The sequence below is a fragment of the Lactuca virosa genome, chromosome 4 (assembly GCF_052849685.1).
Source record: "Lactuca virosa cultivar CGN04683 chromosome 4, Lactuca_virosa_CGN04683_v6, whole genome shotgun sequence".
In the NCBI taxonomy this organism is placed as follows: Eukaryota; Viridiplantae; Streptophyta; class Magnoliopsida; order Asterales; family Asteraceae; genus Lactuca; species Lactuca virosa.
In genome coordinates, this window is record NC_136429.1 from 57,208,053 (window position 1) to 57,233,524 (window position 25,472).

Here is a 25,472-nt window from a genome sequence, read left to right on the forward strand (position 1 = left end):
ATAACAAAAAAATCATTGTATAAATGAATTATCAAGATATTTTTTTGAGAATTTTTTTTATGAATCATGTTATTTTTTATTCATCTAGTGATTCATTTATTTTGTTCGTCAAAAAAATATGTTGAAGAAAAAACTTCTTACCTTCCTACAAAAAAAAATTTCTTACCGAATCTATATCCGATATATATATATAATTTTTTATATTTATTATCTACACATTTTGGACACTTTTTGCAGGAGGGTTTGTGAAAGCCCTTTAGTTGATGGTGTACAATTTAAAGGAGATGGTTATACCTCCTATAACTCCATGTAGAAAAAGTCACCTTCAAGAGATGCCGAAGGAAGTCCAAGAAGAGTTGGAGTATGTTTGTAACCAATATGAAGACATATTAGTTGTTCTTTCAAATTAAATAAACTCAAAGTCAAAATAATTAAAAGATATGGAAGTACAGATTATAAACATGTCAGTTGAGCCTATACATCAAAAGCAGTAGTGCAACTAAGATTGAGAATCGTGAAAATGAAAGAAAGAATGTCAAAAACAAGGTTCTTGGTTATGCATCATACTATCCAAAACAATTCTAATGTTTTGTGATTAAATTACAAATTTGGCCATTCTGCTCTGGTTTATTTTAAAAAAAGCTTAGTCCAAAAAGAAATATTTTTTTTAACATTTGTGCCATTATTTTACTGTTTTATAAATTTTTGATCCCTCACAACACGAGCAACGAATATGATGAGAATAAATTTTTCAAAGTACAATGCCCTAATTGGAAAAAATGTAAAAGTACAATCCTGGTAATACGACGCCCATAGTTACTAATAAAAAATATCGCACCAAATAAAAATAAAATTCTTTGAATTGCACACAACATATTTCCGGTAATCTTTGTGAAATTTGTTATAACACAATACCAAAAACTTAAAAACAAAAAAAAAACACATAAACCATAAAGTTTAAAAATTAAATCAAATTTGTACAAAGTTTAAAAACCGGGCGAACAATATAATATGTAAATGAATTGATAAACTTGTAATAGCAAGTCAAAAACACAATCTTGATAATCTGACGCTCATAGTTGCGAATAAAAAAAATAACATACCAAACAAAAAAAAAATTCTTTGAATTGTACACAACATATTTTCAGTAATCTTTGTGAAATTTGTTATAACACAATACCAAAAATTAAAAACAAAAAAAACACATAAACCTTAAAGTTTAAAATTTGAATCAGATTTTTACAAAGTTTAAAAATTGGGCAAAAAATATAATATGTAAATGAATTGATAAACTTGTAATAGCAAGTCAAAAACACATAAACCTTAAAGGGTTGTTTGGTAGCATTTTAATTTTTCAATCAAGAGGAAGACTCAATTTTTTTAGATTCAGAGCGTTCGATAGGCTTTTACTTATTCAACAACCTCTTAATTTTTAAGAGAATGCGTTGTATCTAAATAAAAAAGAGGAATGTGTTTTAGAAATACCCTAAGTTTTCACCAAACCATTTTCCTTCTTAATTTTCTATTTCACACGACCACCCTCTGTTCCTCTCACCACATATTCGACCTCTTAAAAATTCAAATTCTGAAAATTCAAAGCCTTTAAAAAAATTCAGACATCTTAAAAATTCAGATCTTGTCAAACATCCATTAAATTCGTTATCTTTTTATACGATATAGCAAATTTATTAACAATTTAAATAATTATTTTATAAGATCAGTGATAACCTTCTCATTTTGTTTTACCAACTCTATGATAAATATTCTTTATTATTTTAGAATATTTTTAGTCCAAAATATTGTTTGGGACAATTTCGTATATGCTCTTAATAAACTTCAAAATATTATATTTGTCCAACCTAATTTTTAATATCATATTTACCCATCATAAGCATTCAAAATATCATATTTATCCAAATCTTATGTTTTACCATTTTTATAATCAATTATTTTAGTTTAAAATCATTATAATTATGAGAAAATCTTCATATTCTAATAAAAGAATATGTTTATTCTTCTTTTGTCACGTGTCATCTTATTAAGCATCCTAATTAATGTCATGCCACTTGTCAACCTATTGATTCTTCATTTCAATTTTTAAATTTTAAATTTTCCACTCTAATTACATTAAATTAATAATGTAACGACCCAAAAATCAAGGGTCAAAATTTCATTTTTAATATAGCTAAAATATTGATACCATTTATTCCAAATCATCATTAAGTAAAATATTTATTAAAGTTTATCCCAAAATCATTCATTGCAGAAATCATAGGTGTGTGCACTGCGATCAATCCGAGCCCTTCTTTTCCAAATCGATGATACCTGAAACCAAAACTGTAAACCGTAAGCACAAAGCTTAGTGAGTTCCCCAGAGCATACCCCACACAATCCACATAACCACATAATCCATATCAGCTATAACAGATACATAAACCATATCAATCACATATCCATATCAATCACATAGCCATGCATATAAACATATATAGATGCCGTGGGCTCGTCCCTAGGGTCTTACTCCAGGATGCCATGGGCTCCCCACATGGTCTTACACCTAAGTGCCATGGGTTCTCCCATGGTCTTTAATAGGAAAGTAATGGGCTCTCCACATGGTCTTACATCAGAGTGTCATGGGCTCTCCCATGGACTTTTAGTAGGAAAGTCATAGGCTCTCCACATGGTCTTACATCCAGGTACCATGGGCTCTCCCATGGTCTTCCATGCAAATATCACAAAGACAATTAGCATACCACATGATCACTAGCATACCACATATACATGCATACCAAACATATCAGTAATGAATCTACAATAAACACTACAACATAGTAGGAAAGCCATGGGCTCTCCACATGGTCTTACATCCGAGTGCCATGGGCTCTCCCATGGTCTTCCATACAAGCATAACACATATACCACTAACATACTTCCTAGCACATAACCAGCTAAAATGCCACATAATACAACTTGAACTAGTGTACTACATATCATAAAATGGGCCGGCCTTGGTGCCTTAGACCCATTGGTATGGTGACGAGACTCACCTGGCACTGCTGAAGTCCCGCAGATGCAACTCCAGCTGTTGGTTGACAGATTCCCGAACTACAAACATCAAACAATACCCAATTAATATTTGGGTCCCAACACATAACAATAAGTTCTTGGAGTAACATGCTACATTACCCTATCTTGGCTTGATTCAAGCCCAAGGCCCAATCCAAGGCCCAAAAGTCAAACTACGAATCAAAGCCCAACATATGGCTCAATTTTCCAAATTGGACCCAAACCTTTACATGGTCTTATTCAAGGGACTAACCATTTAGTCCAGTCCGACATTTGGCATTTCTATTGGCCCAATATCTCATAATCATGAAGGCCCAAACTATGGCCCATCTATGGCCTAATTTTCCAAATTGGGCCCAACCCCTCATATGGGCCTTACCATAAAGTCTATCCAATTATTCTAGTCCATATGGTTGTTCTTGAATGGCCCATTATTGGCCAAATCACCAAAGCCTAATAGAAAGGCCCAACTTAAGGCCCAAGTGAAATTAGGGTTTTCACATGAAATGACGATTAGTGGTTAAGTGTTTCTTACTTAACCCATTAAGGACTAAATCCATTAAGTCCAATATTGCCTTAAGTTCATTGTAGATGGTTATTGATTAATATTTTAATTTAGTAAATGATTCAAGTGCGGGTCTCGATCAATCCAAGGCCCTTATCTCCAAAATTAGGGTTTTCTAAACCCTAATTAGGGTTTTCAACCCATCACAACCCAATTAGGCCCAATAGCTAAGTCTTTGGATCAATTAGGGTTTCCTTAGGCCCATTAGGGTTTCATTAGGACCATTATGGTTTCATTGGTCCCATTAGGGTTTCATTGGGCCTACTAGGGTTTCATGCATCTCAAATGAGGTCCAAACGCAATCAAAGCACACCGCCACCCAACACGGCGGCTGGTGGTGGCAGGAGGCGGCAGCCACCCCCTCACGGTGGTGGTTAGATTTTCTTTTCATTATTCACATTTCTAATTACATTTTACAATGCTAATCTCCAGAATAACACACACAATAATGCTAAACACACACACACACAGCCACCCTTGTGGTGGTCGGCGGTGGCACCTGGTGGCAGCCACCATCTCACGGTGGTGGTGGTGGTTGTTCTTGATTTTCCAGCCAAACAAACTACACACACAACACACACTTCAGCAGAAACAGACATCCACACACTTTCTTTCTTGCAAATGGATCCAGCCACCCACCTGGTGGCAGTTGGCGACAGTGATGATGTTACGATGGCAGCCACCATCTCACGGTGGTGGCAGTGGTCTCTTTTGTTTCCCAGTCAAGCAGCAACGAACACCAGCAAGCCCTTGCTCGGAAAACGAACCCAAACCATCCACCTGTGGTGAGCGGCAACGACAGTGGAGCAACAGTCGGCAACAACGACGCTTGGATCGGCGGTATAAATAGAAGAAGAGGAAAAGAGGTGGGCGACTCCCACCGGAAATAACAGCTACGACACTGTGGGCGCTTCCCCGACTACCTACAGCCGCGACTCCTCAATCCAGTCTTCGTCCTCGACGGTGGTGAAAGCAGCGGGAGAAATAGAAGTCGCCTCCACCAGAAAACGGCAGCATCAGCCCCCGATCTTGAACTTCCGACTTCCTAACGGCAGCATCAGCTATATAATTATTGATTTTAGGGCTACTATACAGTCATTAATTTATTTATTTATTTATTAAACGGGGTGTTAAAACTCTCCCCCACTTGAATTAGATTTCGTCCTCGAGATCATTACTTACCATTCCTTACTCGCCCACCCACTCTAGTAACATGGTCACCATCCTGGGCACACCATAGCCTTCCCAGGGTAGTCGTGACCAATCTTCGCAAAGCCCTAAAATCCGCATGTGAATGAATTCCTCGCAACAAGATCACATTTACTCCGTCTGAAATCTGCTGTCTTGAGATGGTCTTATTCCCTGACAGACCATTCATACTAAATCATTATCGTTGAATCCAGTCTGTTTATCCCTCAACCGACTACTCAACTTCTACTAGCTTGAGGTTCCCACTATAAAACAGGATCACATACCTAATTATCCCTGCAGATCACTTATACTTGGCCAAGGCTCAGCTAATCCCGTTGTGAGTGTCTTATCACTTACCAACCAATCAGTTTCTTCGTCAGCACCTGCAAACCTGAAACACTAATACTGACACTGCCCAAACGTTGAAACTGCCCGAACACTGAAATGCCTGAAGCAGTATGTTGCCACATGGCTGCTTTCCAAAATCTACCGAGACCTGCATGGTCTCAATTTGTTCGCCAATCATCTAAAATATCGGGTTCCGGCCTGGCTACGGAGCCAAAGGACCCCCACTTAGTCGTCTCACACGACTCCTGAACGAAATCCTTCTCTGGAACTGGTTACCACTAGTTATCATGTCATTGTGGCTCTAACAACCTTCTGATCTAACTGATCGGATCCCTATGCCGAATCCTGACATCATCAAGCCCGAGACTAAAAGTGATTGCTACCTGACCAATGGTAGCCTTATCTCACACGTCCTTAAGCAGTCCATTGCTTCCCTGATCTCATAACTGTAATAACGTTCCTACAGTCTTATCACTGGCTTAACCAGGTCTAATCCACCTGGGGAAATTTGTAAACCAATCTGTGGACTTGCCACGTTATAACTGTTGCACCTGAACCGGTGGGTACTACTGTTCCTTCCGCGTTCTAACATCACGCTAATGTTATCTACCAACCTAGTGAGTGCTACGGCTACACCCGCAGACTTACAACACTCTAGCACTATCTACCAACCTCATGAATGCTACGACTACACCCGTAGACTTACAACATCCTAGCACTATCTGACCGCTAGTGAATGCTACGGCTACCCCCACAGTCTTACAACACTTTCCATGCTAACTGACGGTTAGTGAATGCTACAGCTACCCCCGCAGTCTTACAACACTTTCCATACTATCTGATCGCTAGTGAATGCTACGGCCACCCCCGCAGTCTTACAACACTTTCCATACCGGTCGAACACGCACTCGACCTAACACACAACTAAACTTGAGTCCTAACTGGAGCTCTAACCTGGTTCCCGAAACCTGATGTATGAGAGTCTCGAAGGTTGCCTGCTGCTCAGGACCCCAGCGAAAGGCCACCGACTTCTTGGTCAGTCGGGTCAAAGGAAACATAATCTCGGAGAAGTCCCATATAAATCTCCGGTAATAACCCGCTAGACACAGGAAACTCCGAATCTCAGTTGGAGACCTCGGAATCTCCCACTACATCACGGCCTCTATCTTGGCCGGATTTACCAGAATACCCTTTTGGTTGACAAGGTGCCTAAGAGATTGCACCTCGCGCAACCAGAACTCACATTTGGAGAACTTTATAAAAAGTCTCTCCCCCACTTAGATTCGACTAAGTCTTCACGGCACACGAGAATTGAAGGATTCCCAATCCTTCTCGCTTTCTAGTATCCCACTTATGACAACCTATGCTTACCAATGCTAGCGATTAATCACCGGTTAAACCTTAAGATCCCCATCCTCGGAAATCTTGATGACTACTCTTGAAATCTGGTCCAGTCTGACACACCTCAATCCACCTCCCATGCTGACAACTAGAGGCCTTAATCTTCACTCTGGCTGACGAGTCCTCGTTCCCACTCCCAATCTCGCAACACCACTGAACTCTAACCGAACACAGCCCATACGAAAATACAATTCTCTAGAACATCTGATGACCAACCACTTATGCATCTAACACCCGCAACTGACATTGCCCTCTTCATGTTACCAGTCCTGTCCTAGCAACAGTAGTGCCTTCAACTCCAAGGTTCTTCCATAGACAACTGCCGACCATGCCCGAACAATGATAGAACCACTGATCTCTGACTTCACTGGAGAACTATCGCTTTAACCCTGACCAAGTATCATCTACATATTACTCCTGCACAGATCCCGATAAAGATCCGGAATGATAAAGGTCCACGCGGAACCCACTCCGCAAGATGCGTCCCTTTGTGGGTTCATCAAGTACTTTTCGGCATGCATGATGGCATATATGATCCTTGATAACCCAAACACTAGCAGAAAACCGACCCGAGATCTGACTTATCCAAACTCACTCACAATTCCAAAACGACACATATTCCCAACATCCACCTAATAGTAGTAGAAGATGACATACCTGCAACATCTGGAGGAATCCTGATCACCTTCTACTGACATAACCGACCCCGCTACACTTGTAGTAGCCTAAACCCTTGGAATGTCAAACTCCCTTATGCACTTTCTCGTACGTGTTGCACTGACTCCGCCCTGCTGGCCTTTCACCCGATGATCAGAAGTCATAGGTCTCTTCTCGGGACCCTCTATTATACGCACCTAGCACGAAACTCTCTTCTCAAAGTGCTTCAAATCGATCTCGCATATGTAACCTCTTGGAAATCATATCCTTCAGGGTCTGACACCCTGCCACGCTCACTAGCTCACTTGCCAATGGCTAAGCTGCAACAACTGGAACATCCTCTGTCCCCAAACCGGGTCACAAACTTCTCCCCGAAGCTTCTCAGATTCTCCAAGACTCTCACCGATTCGAGTATGGATCCTGTGCTTTCAGTAGTACGGGTCCAATACTACCTTCCACACCTATCCATACTTTCCTCGGCAATCCTCCCGAATCCTCCAAGTCACTTCCTCAAACTGATGCACCCAAGTCTCACTAATCCTCACTACTAACCTACTGAAGCATATCCTAGGCTTTCCTAGGTTCCCAACCTCGCCCTGCCATCAGCTTCTGAAGAACTCTCCATGATGCCAGCCATCCACCTCCTGAATATCATCATATCAACTTAGTAGCTGACTCCCATCACTCAAGAGTTCCACAAAGCACAAAGCAAGCAACATTCGTGCATTAGCACTCCGATCCAAAGAACTATCATAGGACATTCAACCCACATACCACAACTCATGCTATCCACATCCATCCATCCTCGCTGTCGGCTACCTTATGCATGCAAATTATACACAGAACAAGATCTAATAGACTGTCGAATAATAGACTCTACCCTAGGACCACAACCAGACAAGGAACAGGAAATAAGGCCAAATCAATTATTCTAAGGCTATAAGATCCTAACCATATACAATTTTAAAAGCATACATGTAGCAGTTACTATCACCAATAATCATTCTCATTCTAGCATGGCATCCAATATTCCCAAGGCTACAAGTACCACATATCAGGCCAATCTATTGCTGACTACTCAGCACTAGCATGCAATTCTACTAGTTGATACAACATATACAGGCATTTCCCCTAGCCCTAACTAACATGTGATTCACAGATTCATAATCAAATCATAACAGATAACAAATGTGGGTATTATGGGGAAACTTACTTGAGCTCGGCTGATTGCATGCACCACACCCTTTCTTGTCTTATAAGTTCTTCCCTTAAAACATTTTTCTTTTAAACTTTACAGATCCTCAGTTTGAGTTCAGACACACCCGAAGGTATACCCGAATCTCTCAAACCAAGGCTCTGATACCAACTTGTAACGACCCAAAAATCAAGGGTAAAAATTTCATTTTTAATATAGCTAAAACATTGATACCATTTATTCCAAATCATCATTAAGAAAAATATTTATTTGAGTTCATCCCAAAATCATTCATTGCGAAAATCATAGGTGTGTGCACCGCGATCAATCTGAGCCCTTCTTTTCCAAATCGATGATACCTGAAACCAAAATTGTAAACCGTAAGCACAAAACTTAGTGAGTTCCCCAGAGCATACCCCACACAATCCACATAACCACATAATCCGTATCAGCTATAACATATACATAAACCATATCAATCACATATCCATATCAATCACATAGCCATGCATATAAACATATATGGATGTCGTGGGCTCGTCCCCAGGGTCTTACTCCAGGATACCATGGGCTCCCCACATGATCTTATTCAAGGGCCAACCATTTAGTCCAGTCCGACATTTGGCATTTCTATTGGCCCAATATCTCATAATCATGAAGGCCCAAACTATGCCCATCTATGGCCTAATTTTCCAAATTGGGCCCAACCCCTCATATGGGCCTTACCCTAAAGCCTATCCAATTATTCTAGTCCATATGGTTGTTCTTGAATGGCCCATTATTGGCCCAATCACCAAAGCCCAATAGAAAGGCCCAACTTAAGGCCCAAGTGAAATTAGGGTTTTCACATGAAATGGCGATTAATGGTTAAGTGTTTCTTACTTAACCCATTAAGGACTTAATCCATTAAGTCCAACATTGCCTTAGGTTAATTGCAGATGGTTATTGATTAATATTTTAATTTTGTAAATGATTCTAGTGTGGGTCCCGATCAATTCAAGGCCCATATCTCCAAAATTAGGGTTTTCTAAACCCTAATAAGGGTTTTCAACCCATCACAACCCAATTAGGCCCAATAGCTAAGTCTTTGGATCAATTAGGGTTTCATTAGGCCCATTAGGGTTTCATTAGGCCCATTAGGGTTTCATTGGGCCCATTAGGGTTTCATTGGGCCCACTAGGGTTTCATGCATCCCAGATGAGGTCCAAACGCAATCAAAGCACACAGCCACCCAACACGGCGGCTAGTGGCGGCAGCCACCACCTCACGGTGGTGGTTAGAGTTTCTTTTCATTATTCACATTTCTAATTACATTTTACAATGATAATCTCCAAAATAACACACACAATAATGCTAAACACATACACACACACAACCACCCTTGTGGTGGTCGGCGGTGGCACCTGGTGGCAGCCACCACCTCACGGTGGTGGTGGTGGCTGTTCTTGATTTTCCAGCCAAACAAACTACACACACAACACACACTTCAGCAGAAACAAACACCCATACGCTTTCTTTCTTGCAAACGGATCCAGCCACCCACCTGGTGGCGGTTGGCGACAATGATGATGTTACGATGGCAGTCACCACCTCACGGTGGTGGCAGTGGTCTCTTTTGTTTCCAAGTCAAGCAACAACGAACACCAGCAAGCCCTTTCTCGGAAAACGAACTCAAACCATCCAACTGTGGTGAGCGGCGATGGCAGTGGAGCAACAGCCGGCAACAGCGACGCTTGGATCTGCAATATAAATAGAAGAAGAGGAGAAGAGGTGGGCGACTCCCACCGGAAATAGCAGCTACGACACCGTGGGCGCTTCTCCGACTACCTACAGTCGCGACTCCTCAAGCCAGCCTTCGTCGTCGACGGTGGTGAAAGCAGCGGGAGAAATGGAAGTCGCCTCCACTGGAAAACGGCAACATCAGCCCCCGATCTTGAACTTCCGACTTCCTAACTTTACACCAACGACCCCGACTTCACCGGCGAGAGAAGTGACAACCGTTCATGCAACGACGTGGAGGTGGCGGCTGAGAATGCTCCGAGAGGGTGGTGGCGGCTGAGAGACGATGTAGGGTTAGGGTTAGTATGGACGAGTGAGGTGACGTGTTTTAACCCGTGTCATTGAAACTTCTTAGCATTTTGGCACTTCCGGCCCCTCCTCCCTCACTTCTTTACAATCCAAGTCCATATTTTACTCTTCCCACCCCTACTCTCATAATTCCTTTCATAATTAGTCCCACAGTTACCATTCAACCCCTAAGCTCTAAAATCTCTTCAAAATAAGTCTCCATAATTTTCCAAGTAGTCCCTGCCTTCATAATTATTTACGAAACCGTCCCGGAACTTACACTTTTAACCCCCAATTTCTAATTTTGTGACAATTAGCTCCTCGAGACCAACACATGGCTATATAATTATTGGTTTTAGGGCCACTATACAGTCATTTATTTATTTATTAAATGGGGTGTTACAAATAACATTAAAATAAAAATTAAAATAAAGTTAATAAAGATTATAAGGTCACGTATTTATTTAAATCAACGGTTATAATTTTATATAACTAAAAAATATCTCTTAATTAATAATTTATTTAAAAAATTGATTAATAATTTTGAGTTTTTACTATGAAAGTTTAATTAATTTTGTAACTGTTATTTTATAAACTAGTTTGTAATACTCATAATACCCTTCCTATTTTCTAACAAATCCTTATGAATGAGTTCTTTATGATATTTGTTATCATCAATCTGCTATTGATCCGAAATAATTATTTTACATTGTAATATCTCTTAATTCTTCATTTCTGAAAGTTGAGTGGTTAGTTTCCCAAATGATTATTATTACAAATGTTACAACTTTTTGAGGCCTTTAATCTTCCAAAACTCCATAAGGATCCCCCCTCTAAAATTGTTATTGAATAGTTAAACTATTTGCAATTGGCTTAACATTCCGATTTCATTTAGGATCAACTAAGAACTTACAATTTCCAACCACAGGCAAAATCTTTCCCAAGAAATCCCTTAACAAGAAGATGGAGGGTGGTCAATGAAGTGAGACGACCAAGAAAAGAAGGAACAGGACCACTCAACCACATCAAACAACAACAAGCTAGTTTCAGCTACTATAGTTTCCCAACTCATTAGGAACAACACCATGAAATTGGTCAAAACTTGAAAGAAAGATCCAAATATACCAAATCCTTATAGTTACCGCCATTAAAACGAATGTTTCCCTCTAGACTGTTGTTATGAACATCAAAAGTAGTAAGGTTGGCAAGATCATTTATGGTAATACCAGCCATCTGATTGTTACCAATGGATGAAGGAATGGAACTAGAGATTCCATTGTTGTTTAATTCCAAATCTAATAGGCTGATTCCATTAAAATGAATGTTTCCCTCTAGACTGTTGTTATGAACATCAAAAGTAGTAAGGTTGGCAAGATCATTTATGGTAATACCAGCCATCTGATTGTTACCAATGGATGAAGGAATGGAACTAGAGATTCCATTGTTGTTTAATTCCAAATCTAATAGGCTAATCATGCTACCTATGTTACCTATGTTGAACGAAATTAGACCACTAAAGGCATCCATAATGGGAGTTCAATGAGGGTTGAATAAAATATAATTGAATATAATATTGAAGAGAGAAAGTGGAGTTACATGCTCATTGAATACATCATAAGATTTATAGTGTAAAATTGTGAGGGTTTTAAGAAATTATGAGTTCTCTCTCTTAGTCAGTGGCAGAGCTATGCTTGGCTAGTGGGGTGTATGGCCCCACTTGGAAGTGGGCCCCACATGAAATATATATAATTTTTGTTAAAGATAGTCCCCCCTTGACAAATTGATCGGCCTCTTTGACTTTTGATTAAACATTTCAGCAACTTTTGTTTTACTTTCAATAGTCAATACTCTTTCTCTATCTCTCTTCTAAACTCCCCCATCTTCCCCAAATAGCTCTATTTTTCTTATGGTTTTAACATAGTCATCGGTTGTTTAAGGAAGAGCTGTCAGAGAGTCGGAGACAACTGTAACGTCGTGATTTTTACCATAATTTTTTTTTCTTTTTAAAACATTTATTTAACAGTTAGCGGAAGACTTAGTTTTTTTTATTCAAAACATTTTCGAAACCACAACGTTACTTCACAAATTCAAACATAATTCCAAACCATTTAAAATGTAAACAAAGTACTTTAAAGTAAATAATCAAAAACGTGTCCAAGAGTGGTATCGTTACTATAAAACTTCTACCCACAAGAACCCCTCTCACCAAGGCCAATCTTCTAAATTGCACGCACCAATCATAAGGCACAAAAGAGAAAAGATACAAGATTCAGCCCCTGCTGAGTGAGTTCATAAAGTTGCACATAAAACATACAAACCCCAAATGGGTCAATCATTCATTTTACGATGAAGCATAAAAATGATAGACAAATACCACTTAGAAAACAATCGCGTATCATAATTATTCAATCACATATTCAACCGCATACATGCATATATGTTTAACCACAATTCTACCACATAACATATGATCAACCAAATACCACATAAGCAACCGCATAGCATATAATTAATCACATTTCATATATAAGCAACCTTTAATTGTTCAAACTTTTATTAATAACCAACCTTTTGTTACATATTCAACCTTTTAATATGCAACCAACCTTTGTTATATATTCAACCTTTTAATATATATATCCAACCGATTGATAGAAAAGTGTCCCTTAGTGCTACCTAACCCAAGAGAAACACGCCGTTCACTACTTGTGTGCACGGCCAACTGAATGCTCTAAGTGGCTCATGACTTCCACCCGAAACACCAACCCCGTGACTCCACTTTCGCTGCTCCGACTTTGCAAAGTACAAGTACCTCGCGGTGTCATTCAGGATCGGTACAAATGGTGTCAATTCTACCGATATACCTCCCGATTCCCACGTGATGTTTGTGTTGGCCGCGAACGAGGGACCAACATCACTCCAGCCCACGAACACCGAAGTGCCCGCAAACCATGTGTCACACGGTCATCTAGAAAGACCGGCAACTAACAACCATTGTGGCTATAGCTCTTCCTATAGGTACTCTTTCAACCTAGTAGGCACCCTCAATGATCCGGATAAGGTTTTAGGCAAAGGTCATCAAGCTACCCAAACTCACTACGCATAACCCCACAATGTCATTTATACATTAAGTAAAGCATGTAATGCATACCATATAAATATGTATTAAACATGCAATGTATTCATAACCAACACATCAAAACACAACCATACATCATATTTCAAGCAACTTAAGCTAGCATGCTATATTCATCAAGTTCATCAAAGTGTAAACAAAATAGCAATTAGGTCATAACATGACATTAGCACAAAACATATATTAGCATCACAAATATCATATCATCATCAAGAACAAGTAATGACATGGTCATCCTAAAGTGAATCAAATCATCATTTACGGATTGCATGTTTCAATCATGCAACCTTAGTGAGTTAAAACTATGAACTCACCTTTAGCCGTGATGAAATTTTCATTCTATTCCAAGTCATGAACTTCCTTGAAGTTGTCAAGGCCTCTCCTATTAACACATATATCACTAAATTATTAAATGAATTACACATTCATAATCATAACTTTAATACATATTAGGTTATTATATTTTTAATATTTCTCAATCTAATTGTTCAGCATCTTGAGCATAAGACAAAAATATATAACTCCAAATGAGCTAAACGTATATATAATCTTAGTTTATCCCTTAATACTTCACTTAAAATTAATAACCTATAACATACTGACATAATATCAATTTTTAGAACATTAAATACAATTACATGACTACCTTAATTCTTAACTAAAAAGAAATACTTCCTAGTTCTTAATATGTTCAGATGACGAAAAGCCATGGATATTTGCTAAATAACCCTCCGCTCATCATTATTTAATTTAACTATATTGCCACAATCTGATTCTGATTTTGAAATTTATACTGGACATCGGCGTCTTCATCATAAGCATACCAAAATTTGTATAACACGTTAGGAATTACCCCATAGCCATTCATATTGCAATACATATAAATCAATCACCGACTTGAAATTCCTTGACTATTTTTAGTTACGCGTATAAGATAAATATATACATATGTATTATCACAGTACCTACCTTATCAATTGGCATATGGCATGGCATCGTCGATTCCTTTTTCCATTATAAAGCGCATCGTTCAAATATGAGTACTCTCCTCCATCCATGTTGGAGGTCATGCAGTCACTTTGCTAGAATATAGGGCATGCATGACTAGAACTCGAGCCACCGGTGTATAGTAGACCCATATCCTGATAATTCTCACCACCTATGGTTACCTCTACACGTTCTTGATACTGATAAAACTTAACCACTCGCCGGAAACTCCACAGCCGATAACCGCTCCCCTTCACAGCTCCTTTCCGATATCACTTCTTCTCTTGATCGACTCACAAGAACAAACCACCAGAAAGATAACGACAAACAGAATTGCAGGTAGTTGCTGGAGAAAATCGACCCTTCACCGGAGTTTTAGGCTTGTTGGAAATTAAAAACGATCTCGTCGGAGACGCAACCCCTCGCCGAAAACCGCCACAACCTCACCTCTTCTTCTCACTATTTTTCTCGCTCACACACTACCGGTCGTTGAAAAAGAAAACAACACCAATGAAAAGATGTGGACAGTTTTCTAGAGTGGAAGGCGGAAATTGAGAAGTCGGTGTTAATGTAACGAAGAGAAACGTACGATCGTTCCCCCTAATTGATGAGGAGTTATTTAGCAATCTTACAACTTTGGTCCCTAAGAATTTCCGTAAGAGACACATTAAACCTTAAAACCCAAAAGCAAAGGAACCGACGGACGTTTGTCAGTTTTTTGTGAGGAAACGCATGAATCAAATTACATGTAAATTTCAAGTTACGCTAATAGTCCCTCGTCTTCCCTCCATTAATCCATAATCATCCCAATCTTATTTTAATGTAACGTTTCATATTTCTAAAGTTACATTCTACCCCCTCAACCTTTATAACTTTTAAATGAATCATATTTATCCTAAATATTCCAACAAATTATGCATACACCATTTTTATTTAATTTATTTTGATTTATAATCCTTAAAACCAAAATCATTTTACAAAAATAAATATTCGTGTAACGGAAAACTAACATTGTTTACAGTAGGATTTTCGGGTCGTTACAATTCTCCCCTCCTTAAAATGATTCCGTCCTCGGAATTAATTGCCGATACGAACGACCTAGGGTAACAAACCTTCATGTCTTCAATCACATAGGTCACTTCTGACCTGTACATGCCCTCCTATCGAAACTTTGACTAGTTTGACTCGATTCTTCCACTACTTCTTGGTCTCTCTGACCAAACTATCTACCTGCTCTCACATCTCGTGCATCAACTAGTCGACTCGCAACTTGTCTATCAGCAAGACAGTTGGCTCTTAACCTGCCTCAATTTTCAAAATAAATAATTTTCATCCAAGGAGAGTCTTTCAGTATCACCCTTCGATGGTTTTTGGTCGTATCTCCTTGACCACTTCCACAAAATATAACCATTAATTACCTTGATCCCTCTATTGCATGATCCAAGGGAAACCCCACACCTCCTCACTAGTCACTTACTAACCACAACGCGCAAATGATGGAAACGAATCCTAGAGTCCTCTGTCACAAAGTAGACATAATCACCTTCCCTCGTTGCATGATCACACCTCAAACCAAAATAGGATGTCGATTCTTACGTGTTTTCATCTTGATCTTATTCAATCTTAGAAAATTGATACTCGACCGCTTGTATCATCTTCCATTTAACGAATTGGACCAACGCTTCAAAAGACGAGGAACTATGGTCGAATAACCAACACTCAAACAGCTTGTGAAGCTACAACATCATTACCAAATGAACCAACTTAAATTATGCTTTGGCTTTGGAGCCACACCAGAAATATGGTCAAACTAAAGCTCTACATTATATGGTGTTTATACACTCGACAACTCATCATGGAAAAACGTCGTTATATTCCCTATCAAACTCCACATCGAAGAGACTCATTGTCTTCGTTGAACTTTCAATCGCACAAGTCAAGAAGACCTCACATCACCTCGCTAGGCTCTAGAGTGCCATCTTCATAGGAATTATAGGAACGGACTCTAGAATAGATTTTTTTTCTTAGAAATACCCTCCCTCGACAAGCGGAATACGCACACACTTTTCAATGTAGAGAATTTCGGTCTGGTTGGTGGGAAGTCAACCCATACCGATGACAATATCGAACGACTAGATTCCAAAAGAAAGTCGACGTTAAGGAAAAATGTGGTCATCTACAATAATTCCACACGCATAAAACATCTTCCTAGACCGAGGCTAGATCTCCTACAGTCGCATTACTATCTAACGTCGAGATCAACAGTCACTAAGGTACATCAAAACAAGCACAAAAGAAAAAAATGACACAAAAAAGTTCTATCATCAATACAACTATTCCAAATAGGTCTTCGGGTTTCATCGTGGTTCCTCCAGTCCCAAATATATATCATGTGTTTATGATAGTATGTGCCCAATACTAACATTCGTCTATATATATATATATATATATATATATATATATATATATATATATATATATATATATATATATATTTGCTTCTGGCATTACCACAAAGTTATTTGTGTCACTGGTTTAGGTTAAAGATCGGTACACCTATTTCGCTTCATGGATTCCATAACCTGTGAGAGTCCATAGACGACGATAAAACTACTCTTCCTGGTCTTCCATCGACCAATGACAAACAAACAACTTGCAAGGCTTGTCAAATACATACAATCCAATCATCGATGTAAGATGATCTTCCATTTCCTCGATACGCAAAACACTATTCGAACTATGAACGCTCTGGGATAACAAATCTTGTGGGTCACGAGCAATTCCCCCAATGTCATGAGATATTAACGATGTACAGGATCCATGAGAAAGAAAACAGGATGTTTCGAAATCAAAAAGAAATATATGATCCTTCAAATAAGGAGAAAATATTTGATTAGAGGACCTTCTCAACCGCGTGCTCACAAGTTTCCACCAAGAGTTATAGGGAAAAGAACAAGATACTTTAACCCGACTTGGTTTAATGACTACAGAAATTGGTTGGAGTATAGTGTGAAAAAAGACGAAGCATTTTGTTTGTGTTATTATTTATTTAAAGATGGATCAAGTAAAAAGGGTGGGGGTGATGCTTTTGTGACGGAAGGATTTACTAGTTGGAATAAACCAGAAAGATTTAAAACTCACGAGGGAGATAATGTTAACAGTTCACATTACATTTCCCTTAAAAAATGTGAAGATTTAATAAGACAAAATCAATCAGTTGCTACTGCTCTTCATAAGCAAAATGAGATTGTTAAGAGAGAACATCGAATCCGTTTAACTGCTTCCATTGATGCTTGTAGATATTTGTTGAAATGCGCATTACCTTTTCGTGGTCACGATGAGTCTGAAATGTCTCTTTTTAGAGGAAATTTCTTGGAAACATTGTATTTGATTCGTCAACAAAATGAGAGTGTATATAAAGTTACATTACAAAATGCTCCGGGGAACAATCAAATGGTGGCTCCATGCATTCAAAAGGATATCTCTCATTGTTTCGCACAAGAAGTACTTAAATCAATTTTTGAAGAAATTGGTGATGATATTTTTGCTTTATTAGTTGACGAATCCAAAATGGCGGTAGTTTTGCGATATGTTACATGTGGGATTGTTAAAGAAAGGTTTATTGGTTTTGTTCATGTGAAGGAGACATCCGCGTTGTCGCTAAAATCTGCTATCGACTCTTTATTTTGTTGAATATGGATTGAGTTTGACGAAGATTAGGGGTCAAGGTTATGATGGAGCAAGCAATATGAGTGGGCAGTTTAACGGTTTCAAATCTTTAATCATGAGAGAAAATACATCTGCATATTATGTCCATTGCTTTGCTCACCAACTTCAGCTAGTTGTTGTGGCGGTTGCAAAAAAACATCACGATGTTGGAGACTTTTTTGATATGGTAGCTGTTTTAATGAATGTTGTGTGTGCTTTTTGTAAACGAACATATATGATGCGCGAAAGTCAAAAAGATAAACTAGAAGAATCCATTGGCCGTGGTGAAATTGCACTGGAAGTGGATTAAACGAAGAGCTTTCTCTTACTAGAGCTGGAGATACACGTTGGAATTCTCATTACAAAACTCTATCGCGTTTGGTTGGTTTGTTTTCATCTGTTATTGATGTGCTTGAATATGTTGAAGATGAAGGCCTTAATAGTTTTAGTCAACGTCAAGCAAGTAGTCTTCGAATATATTTTCGATCATTCGATTTTGTGTTCCATTTGCAGTTGATGTTGAAAATTTTGGGGATCACAAACATATTGTCACAAGCTCTACAAAGAAAGGATCAAGATATCGTGAATGCTATAAGTTTGGTGAAATCAACCGCTGCAACATTAAAAAAGATGAGAAATGATGGGTTTGATTCACTTATGTTGGACATCACCTCTTTTTGTGAGAATAATGAAATTCGAATATTGAACATGGAGGAAGTTTATGTTAATCCAAGAAATCGAAGACAACATACAAATATCTTCAATCGCCATTATTACGAGTTTTGTTGTTTTAACATGGTTTTGGATATGTAAATCCAAGAGCTCGGTGATCGTTTTAGTGAAGTAGCTTCCGAATTGCTTATTTGTATGACGGGTTTGAATCCACGTGATTCTCTTTGTGATTTTGACCCATCAAAGTTACGGAAGTTGATCGATTTCTATCCACATGATTTTAGCTACAAAGATAGGATGAATATTCTACATGAACTTTCGGTTTACCCCTCTCATATGTAACAAGATGAAAGATTTGCTACTTTGAAGAGTATATCCGACCTTGCTAAAGTGATGGTGGAAACCGATGTGCATCTCTCTTTTCCTTTGATTTATCGGTTAGTGAAGTTGTCATTGGTCTTGCCGGTTGCAACCGCAACCGTGGAGAGATGTTTTTCCGCGATGAAACTTGTGAAGTTGGATTTACGGAATCGAATTTCGGATGAATTTTTAAATGATTATGTAATTTGTGTGGTTGAAAGAGAAGGATTTTCGAAGGTTACAACTGAAAATATTATCAACCGTTTCTTAGTTATATGTCCTCGTAGATTTCAATTGTAAAATGACATTTAGTTGAAAATTTTAATGTTATTATTATTATTATTTTCCAAGATCAACGGTCAACTGTGCACCCACTTGACTTCCGGGCTGGATACGCCACTGCTTTTAGTTGGCACTCTATTCAAATCTTAAAATCAAGATAAAGTGTTTTCGGCTGCAAAATGAAAATTGGGGTAAATATCCATAAAGAGAATTACCGTAAAGACTCAACACTTTTAACTTTTGTAGATTCTTTAGGCTTTCTTGAGGTGGTTTAAGGATATATCTAGTTCTTGAAGACAACGCTTTGGGTATTAGGGGTTTTTCATATTTTTTTATAGAGGGAGGGGTATTATGGGTATTCTATATTTCTTTATAATTATAATGTTAAAAAAATAAAATTTAGGCAAATCTAATATTTTAAATTTTAAATGATTAATATTTAAAGATAAGATTGAGCAAATAATACTTTTATGTTTATTAAGGATATATGTTCTCACATTTATTTATCCACGGTGGTGGAACTTTGCGCCGGCGTCTGTAGAATTCGCGTTGCTGAGTGTTGCCAAACATAATCAGATAAATGACAAATCCATTTTCTTTTACCCCACCCAAGAACTAACAAAAGGCCTCGATGAACAAAGCCAAAGAAGAAGGAAACACCACTTGACTTCACAGTTCACTCCTCTCTTCAATTCCACTCGTAATCAGACCCAAATCATGTTCGATTCGAAATTATCTTTTCTAATTTTACTTCTTCTACTACCCCTATCATCATCAACGTCATCGTCATCTCCACAAGCAATAGAGTCTTTGGTCAAACGGTTGGATACCCAGAGACCATCTCCATTGTTACAAGAATCTGCTGCTAAAGCTCTTCTCAAGAGACTGCTTCCTACCCATTTGTCCAGTTTTCAGTTCAAGCTAATCTCCAAGGTTAAATTCCCCATCTTACTTCTTATTTTTCTTGTTTTCAAATTTAAGAATAATCACAGAAATTGTAGAGGGCTTTCACCCCCACCTTGAACGTGTATCGAAGACGCATACCAGTCGAACACCAATAATTTTGTATTCGTAGTAGAATCACGCATTTTCTAAATTAACATAGTAATCAATCTAATTTGAATTCATCTGAACTTTTAGGATGCTTGTGGTGGATACAGCTGCTTTTGGATAACGAATTATCAGAATTCAAGCAACAAATCTCCAGAGATAACGTATATACAGTCTACTTATTGCTCCCCTTCTCCCATATGAAATCTAAAAGTTTCCGGATTAGATTAACCATCAAAATTGTACATTTCAATTGGAAAAGATTCAAAACAATTCTTCTCACTCTTGATTTCCATCAGGATTCAAGGGACAACAGCAGTTGAAATTGCATCTGGGCTCCATTGGTACTTAAAGTATTTGTGTGATGCTCATGTGTCATGGGACAAGACAGGTGGCGTTCAAATAGCTTCTATCCCTCCTCCTGGATCTTTGCCACCCGTAAAAGAACATGGGATTATGATTCAGCGTCCTGTTCCATGGAACTACTACCAAAATGTAGTCACTTCTAGCTGTAAGTATTCTATAAAAATGTCCCAATTTCATCATTTAGCTTATGCCACTGTATTCAAAAGATGATAAACATGATTTCATATCATAATCAATAGATTCCTATGTTTGGTGGGATTGGGAAAGATGGGAGAAAGAAATTGATTGGATGGCACTTCAAGGAATTAATCTGCCTCTTGCATTTACAGGACAAGAATCCATTTGGCAGAAAGTTTTTATGGTGAATTCAATCTCTCTTTTATTACATATGTTACAATAACCATTTTTCTAATCATATTTTTTCTTTACATAGATGATACATTTTCAATTAATAATTTATAAAACTATTTCTGTTTCATCACAGGATTTTAATATTAGTGCACAAGATTTAAACAATTTCTTTGGTGGACCTGCTTTTCTTGCATGGGCACGAATGGGAAACTTGCATGCGTGAGTCTATTTATTCATCAATCTTTATTAAATCATTTACATTGTATATATAACCTTAATATTAACAATTTAACATATAAAGTATATATCATTACTATTACATTAACATGATCAAATCTTTCTTAATTTATCCCTTTATAACAAATGTATCAGATGGGGTGGCCCATTATCTCAAAACTGGCTTGATCAACAGTTGGTGTTACAAAAACAAATATTATCTCGGATGATTGAGTTAGGCATGACGCCAGGTCATCATTTTATAATATCAAAATCATTCATATTTAAGTTTTAACAATTGTTTGTATCCATTTACATATATTTTTTTAATATATTTGCTTTATAGTGCTCCCTTCATTTTCTGGAAATGTACCTGAGGCCTTAAGAGAGATATTCCCATCTGCAAATATAACTAGGCTTGGAGATTGGTATGTTATCTTGAATGTGACTTTTTTATTCAGTGATACATTTATTAATATGTTGTATGCTTAATATTTTTATAGGAACACTGTTGATAAAAATCCTAGGTGGTGTTGTACTTACCTTCTAGATCCTTCTGATCCTTTATTTATACAAATTGGAGAGGCGTTCATAAAAAAACAAATCAAAGGTGACACATGTCTCCATTAACCCTTTCAATTTCCATAATCCTAAAAGTCTTCACTTTAATTTTTCTTTCTTTTTGTAGAATATGGCGATGTGACAGACATCTATAACTGGTAACGCTTCTATTATCTTTATTCATTTGTAATAGTTTTTTGCACCAAAATTTTTATATCTTTAATGATTATGATCTTGTAAACAGTGATACATTCAATGAGAATTCACCTCCAACAAGTGATCCAGCATATATATCATCTCTTGGATCTGCTGTTTATGAAGCAATGTCAAAAGCAGACAAGAATGCTGTATGGCTTATGCAGGGTTGGCTCTTCTATTCAGACTCATCATTCTGGAAACCACCACAAATGAAAGTATGCTTTCTCTAAAGAATTCTTGAAAGAATTTATGACTCTGATTCATGATTTTTTATATATAAAAAAAATTGTGTAACAGGCGCTCTTGCATTCGGTTCCATTTGGGAAAATGATAGTTCTTGATCTTTTTGCTGATGTAAAACCCGTATGGGAATCATCCTCTCAATTCTATGGCACCCCTTATGTCTGGTAAAATATGATCATTTTACACAATTGCCCCTGGAAGTTTTTGTAATTTACTCGAAAAAATTAATTGCTATTTAATATAAATCAGGTGTATGCTACATAACTTTGGAGGGAACATTGAGATGTATGGTGTATTGGATACACTTGCATCGGGTCCTATTGTTGCACGTGTCAGTGATAACTCAACTATGGTAGGCTTTAATAAAGTAATAATATGATTAACATCTAGATAAATTACAACAATTTAAAGAAATTAAAAAATACATTCTTGTTTTTTTTGAAGGTTGGTGTGGGGATGTGTATGGAAGGAATAGAACACAATCCTGTTGTTTATGAGTTGATGCCTGAAATGGCATTTCAAAAGAATAAAGTTCATGTGGAGGTGATAGAAATTAAAATATCTTTTTTCATAAAAGTTTTACAGATATGAATATCTGAAAATTTTTTAAACTATATTTAATACAGGAATGGTTGAAAGTCTATTCTCGTAGACGTTATGGCAAAACAGTAAAACAAGCTGAGGAAGCATGGGAAATTCTTCATCGATCAATTTATAATTGTAGTGATGGAATTGCCGTACGTGTTTCCCGTTTATAAAAATACTGGCTTCTGTCAACTGTCAACTGTCTACTGTCTAGTTTACTATCACCTGTCTACCGTCTACTGTCTGTTGTCTACCGGTTTAACATTGTTTATCTTTCTTATTAGGATCACAACACAGATTACATTGTTAAGTTTCCCGATTGGGACCCATCTTTAGACAACTACTCAAGTTTCTCCAAACGAAGCCTCATCACAACACATATCAACCAAAGACATGTTTTAAGTGAAGTTAAGTCTACATTGCCTCAACCACATTTATGGTACTCAATTCACGATTCCATTAACGCATTGAAGCTATTCATTGAAGCTGGGAAGGATCTTTCTGGAAGCCTCACTTACAGGTACTTTTCAAGAACACATTTTTTTTTTAAATAGTTAAAATAAAAATTGGAACTTTACAGGTATGATTTGGTTGATCTAACACGACAAGTGTTGTCAAAGTTTGCAAATCAAGTCTATATAGATGCAATCACTGCTTTTCAACATAAGGATGCGAAGGCTTTGAAGTTTCATAGCCAAAAGTTTGAGGAATTGATCATCGACATTGATGAACTTCTTGCTGCAGATGATAACTTTCTTCTTGGAACTTGGCTTGAGAGTGCAAAAAACTTAGCTTTAAACTCTCACGAGAAACAACAGGTATAATGAACATGTTTCAACATTAACTATTAAAATGAATCAATGTGTAACTTTTGATTTTTGTTGTTTTAGTATGAGTGGAATGCAAGAACACAAGTCACAATGTGGTATGATACAACAAGAACGAATCAAAGCCAGCTTCATGATTATGGTAACAACTTAAACTCATTCAAAAACTTTTTTTATGGGGGTTAATATTGTCTTCTTGGCTTTTTATGAATAGCAAACAAGTTTTGGAGTGGATTATTGGTTGATTACTATCTGCCACGAGCTTCGATATATTTCAAACGATTGTATGAAAGCTTGAGAGAAAACAAAAAGTTTGAGGTGGTTGAATGGAGAAAAGAATGGATTTCATACTCAAATAAATGGCAACAAGGTACAAAGGTTTACCCTGTGAAAGCTGAAGGGGATGCCCTAGAGATTTCAAAGTTGCTTTTTAAGAAATATTTGGAGTAAAGTTTATAATTCTTCATTAATGAAAAACTGGAGACAAGTAGCTGGAAACTTATTGTTCAGCTAGTTGAAGAAAAAGTGAGAGGGGTGAGTAAGTAATTGTTTCAAAGTATGTGGGTGGTTTTTGGCGGGTTTGGAAATGAGTGGTGGTTTGTGAAATTTTTTCGAAATAGAGTCCTATCTATTCATAGTGTGAAATCCTCATTTTCACGGCCAGGAAAGACCGATGTGTTTATGCTTTATTTTGAAAATCAGAGTAACCTTTTAAAGAAAAGTGTTGCGGAATTTATTCCTAGAAAAACATGATAAATACGTTATCAAAGCATTTTCGAAGAAATGTATTTTATTCATTTTAAAACGTTGGGATGTCATCGTCAATACAAAACATAAGCATAAACAGACCTTACATTCATTTACACTAGTGATCTACATCTCCTTAATCTCTCAGTGTAATGTAGCTTTATATCGACACCTGTGATACAAATAAACTGAGTGGGTCAGGTTGGGAAACTTAGTGAGTACATAGAGATTTCAATCCCATAATGTTATATATATATATATATATATATATATATATATATATATATATATATATATATATATTAGAACTCACAAGTATACAATTTCACCATGTATAAACAACTCTTACCCCACCCCGTCAATCCTCTCAATGACACTGTCCATACTCTCGGATCTAAAATTTATCTTTTTACCGAATCTAATCCATGCTCTCGGATCAATAACTGTGTCTATTACATACTCTCGGACTAGGGACAATTGTCTATGTCTAAATCCATACTCCCGGATTAATGACAAATAACTATGTCCTATCCATACTCTCGGACTAAGGACAACTGACTGTGTCTTAATCCATGCTCCCGGATTAATGACAAATGACTGTGCCCAATCCATACTCTCGGACTAGGGACGAACGACTATGTCTAATCCATGCTCCCGGATCAACGATATAATTTAAAGTTCTATTCTCCGTGT

General features: G+C 37.5%; 1 protein-coding gene and 1 pseudogene across 1 annotated transcript; both read left to right on the top strand.

The window, feature by feature from the left end:
• Positions 1–17,433: 17,433 nt before the first annotated feature.
• LOC145104489 (uncharacterized) lies at positions 17,434–19,653 on the top strand (annotated as a pseudogene).
• A 482-nt stretch (positions 19,654–20,135) lies between these two features.
• On the top strand, positions 20,136–24,753 carry CYL1 (alpha-N-acetylglucosaminidase family / NAGLU family). The gene is made up of 18 exons (XM_079041713.1): positions 20,136–20,568; positions 20,776–20,849; positions 20,985–21,196; positions 21,291–21,412; positions 21,536–21,621; positions 21,775–21,869; positions 21,965–22,046; positions 22,122–22,228; positions 22,307–22,337; positions 22,424–22,592; positions 22,675–22,784; positions 22,870–22,972; positions 23,065–23,163; positions 23,247–23,357; positions 23,490–23,725; positions 23,786–24,023; positions 24,096–24,174; positions 24,247–24,753. The coding sequence occupies exons 1-18, from the start codon at positions 20,353–20,355 to the stop codon at positions 24,480–24,482; spliced, it is 2,406 nt and encodes an 801-aa protein (XP_078897839.1). The 5' UTR covers positions 20,136–20,352; the 3' UTR covers positions 24,483–24,753.
• The last annotated feature ends 719 nt before the right edge of the window (positions 24,754–25,472 follow it).